At 35.8% G+C, this 3,872-nt stretch overlaps 1 protein-coding gene across 1 annotated transcript; it reads left to right on the top strand.

The window, feature by feature from the left end:
- Positions 1 to 630: 630 nt before the first annotated feature.
- Positions 631 to 3,643, top strand: LOC134250133 (sulfotransferase 1A3-like; the record flags this gene model as incomplete). The annotated part of the gene is made up of 3 exons (XM_062732484.1): positions 631 to 783; positions 2,388 to 2,537; positions 3,317 to 3,643. Coding segments are annotated over exons 2-3 (475 nt in total), but the record flags the coding sequence as incomplete, so codon positions are not given.
- Between the last annotated feature and the right edge of the window lie 229 nt (positions 3,644 to 3,872).

The following is a 3,872-nucleotide window of genomic DNA, read 5'->3' as shown; positions in this document are numbered from 1 at the left end:
CGATGCAATTGCACAGCTCTTACCAATATCTATCAGCGCATGAAGTTAATAAAAAATATCTTCAATGGTTTCTTTTAAAATGAGCTAAACACTAATAAAAAAAAATGTCATGTCAGGAAACGTTTAGGTAAAAAAATGTTGATCTAGTTGAAAAGCTTACTTCAGTTTGTACGTGTATCAGCATATGAGATTTAATTCCATTTTCTTAAATGGTTTCTTCAAAATTGGGTTAAACACTAGTCTAAGAAATGTGAGGTCAAGATCAAAGGAAAGGTCAAATTCAAAAAATGATGATGCAGTTGACTGGTTTTTATCCATATGTATCAGTGTATGACCTTTCATGAAAATATCTTGAACAGTTTCTTTGAAACTTAGCAATTTGAACTGAGTTAAATGCTTTTAGTGAGCCGGAAGGATATAATGACGAAAGGACAAAAAGACAGAAGGATGGCAGGACAAGACAAACTCTATATATGCCCCGGACATATTCAAGGCGGGCCATAGTTAATAAGAAAACGGAAGGTGTGTCATTCCACCAAAGCTTGTCTCTAAATTTCCAGTCCATAAATTACATAGTGCCTTTTTAAATAACTGGTCAAACCATGACAAGTAGTTGTCGTATACGGAGTGTAAACAAATCATCTTATTATCAACATTGCTTGAAGGTTTCTGACGTTCGACTTTTTGTCAGAGCTAGTTAACAAAGAAAAACTTGCCTGTATTTCACACTTTTTGTTCGGAGTTAAGCGACGGATATTGCTAGTGGGAAGCCAGACAGTGCAGGTGAGTTGCATGTTTATTGATTATTTTTAGACTTTGGTCACTTGTTCAGAATCATATGACTTTTGTAAATTAAAACTTTAACGTCTGACATACATTACATTGGAATATCTCTATTATAATAATATATATACCTGTCTGCATTTGTGTATCAATCTATAAATCAGTCCTTGTATAGAACCGTCCTAGAAGGAATGTTGACAGCGATAGATCAAATTTGAGAATAAAGATTTAGACTCTCAAACTTAAGCACAGGTGAACCTCACAAGCTTAATTATGTAATAGTATTTAAAGTTTCCCTTCCAGATTTCACATAAAAAAATGGGTCTAAGTAATCAGGTAAAATTTTGAAAATGTATTCAGTAAACGTGCCCTCATTCCGTCTACTGTCATTGTCTAGAAGGTAGCAATAACACAAACACAGTGACACACACACTCTCTCACACACGCACTCTCTCTCTTTAGTCTTAGCTCACTTGAGCCGAAGCTCAAGTGAGCTTTCTCTATCGTCGTCGTCGTTGTAGTAAACATTTCATATTTTCAGCTTAATTCTCTACAACCACATGACTAATTTTAAGCACACTTGACATAGAGTATCGTTGTGTAAAGGGGATTCAAGCTTGATCAAATGAAGGGCTATGCCCTTTTCAAGGGGGAAATAACTAAGAAATAGTAGGGTTTGGTTGGGAGTTTAAATAGTCTTCCTTTTTAGAACCACTGGGTCCGAAAAGATGAAACATGTAAAAGCTTCCTAGGTCATGAGCAATGGGGTTTTGGGGGTCACAAGAGGTGATCAAAGGTAAACATATAAAAAATCTTCTTTTTTTAATTTTCTTCTCGGGAACGATAAAGCAGTGATTGTACATTTATATATGGACGCTTCCTCAGGTACTAGTAATTTAAATTCAATATTGTTTAAATTTTGAATCACCAAGGTTAAGGAGGGGCCATAATTTATGATCAAATGACTTGCAATTACATAGGAGAAATCGTTAAAAATCTTCCCAAGAATAGCAAATCTTTTATTAGTCGTATTAATTCAGAAGCATCCTCAGGTAAGGTAGGTACATGTATTTCCATATTTTTTAAAATTCATTCAAAAAATACGATGTGCATGGTACTTGCTTTACTGACATAAGATGGTATGTCATTGGTATAAAACGCACATATTTGTGTGTTTGTTTTAACGCCCCTTGAGCATTTTTATTCCACTCATATGGAGATGCCTACACTTGTCGGCGTAGGACTGTAAATTTAAGACCTTCACGTTTCACTCAAGGCCATTGAACAGTGCATGAGGGATCTTTTACATGCAAGCACTTACTGTGACACGGAACCTCAGTTTTTACGGGCCTGTCCCTGCGTCCCGCAGTGAGATTCGAACCTGCGACGTAAGGATCAACCAACCCCCTTTAATTCACAACTCGAGAGCAAACGCTCAAACCCCTGCGTCAGGCAGGGAGTAATTTAACTCCGAGCTTGCATAAATTATTTTATAAAATGTGCAATGATTCCTAATCAGTATATATTACGTTAATTTTTCTCTAAGAAGTATTTCAATATCATCGATTAATAATTTAAGCCATTTACAGGTATATACTTCTCAGATATGCCATTTGAGGATTTGGTTCATTTTGATGGCTGCTGTTTCCCGCCTTTTCCACCGCTAGCAGCCGATGCTAAAAAACACCTGGAAGCGCTACGTAACATGAAAACTCGAGAAGATGATGTGCTTATGATAACGTTTCCCAAGTGTGGTAAGTCATATATAGTAAAACTCGGTTATAACGAAGTCACTATGACATATGAAATTACTGTAGATCACTAAATTTTCGCGACATCTTATTTTCGCGAGATAGTCATTGACTCTTGATTAGCGAGACAAAATTTTCGCGAACTGTGGCTATTGCTCTATATATTCTTAAGGAATACTATTAAACGCGAGAATTAAATTTTCGCGAGTACACTGTCTCGCGTAATTACGCGAAAATAAAGTTCTCGCGAATAAAAAGTGATTTACAGTACTTCGCTATATCCGTAATTCGTAATTATCCGTATAAGGAAATCTTTTAATTAGATAGGGATCCCAGATAACTTGTAAATATCCGTGAATAGCAATGACTACAATGTATATCATTAAGATAACATAGTTCTCAAATCTATAAAGTTCTTCCCTTTAGTTCTAAGTTAAGAATTCACCCCAGCCCGACAAATATTTGAAAATATTACAAACAAAGCTTCAATGTAGATCGTCGGTCGCTAACTTACTTTATAAGCAGTAACATTTGGATAAATTTCTCATTCAATTTTCCTTCGTAAGTATCTCTGATTTTAATAACTAGTATTTATTTTCTTTCGTTGAAGTTAAACTCCTTAAAAGTTACTTTTAAATGGAATGGATAATTCATTGATGAGGAAATAACCAAGTTCTATATTTTTGATTTTTTATTTTAATTATTAATTTTTAAAAGATTTTATCACTTTGAAATCAACCTTGTTTATAGGAATAATTATGTATTTTGCTGTGTTCCAACAGGAACCCATTGGGTCTGGGAGATAATTGTTATGCTTCTTCAAGGAAAACCAGAGTACCACCCTCTCACCAGAGAGCACGTGTTCCTGGACATGATAAGTGACCTGTCCTCTCTAGACAAACTGCCCTCCCCCAGGGTGTTTAATTCCCATATGCCCTACCGGTGGTTACCACAGGAGCACTTCCGGTCAGGGAGAAAAATTGTCAACGTCATCCGAAATCCAAAAGATGTGGCGGTGTCGTGGTACTGTCATTGGCACTCGTCCAACGAACTGGGGTGCGGATCTGTGTCTTGGCAAGAATTTTTTGAAGAAGTAGTGTTAGGACAATGTAAGTTCATAGTCATAGGTGCATTTCTGAAGATGTCTTCGGCTTCTGTTAAAAATTCCGGGCTTTTCAAACTTTTTCAAATGTTAGAGTTACTATTTGAATTTATGTTACGCATCCAGAATGAGCGCGTTTCAAAATACATATTATTGTAATAAGAGAAAGGGACATGGCCCGAATAACGGCTTTTATTTTGAGTAAATATTTTCATTCTTTTTAATTTTAGACAAGA

Source organism: Saccostrea cucullata, unplaced genomic scaffold, assembly GCF_032062105.1.
Source record: "Saccostrea cucullata isolate Sc308-1 unplaced genomic scaffold, CSIRO_AGI_Scuc_v1 ctg17483, whole genome shotgun sequence".
Taxonomy (NCBI): Eukaryota; Metazoa; Mollusca; class Bivalvia; order Ostreida; family Ostreidae; genus Saccostrea; species Saccostrea cuccullata.
Note: the sequence above shows the minus strand (reverse complement) of the source record. Positions and strands in the feature narration are given on the sequence as shown.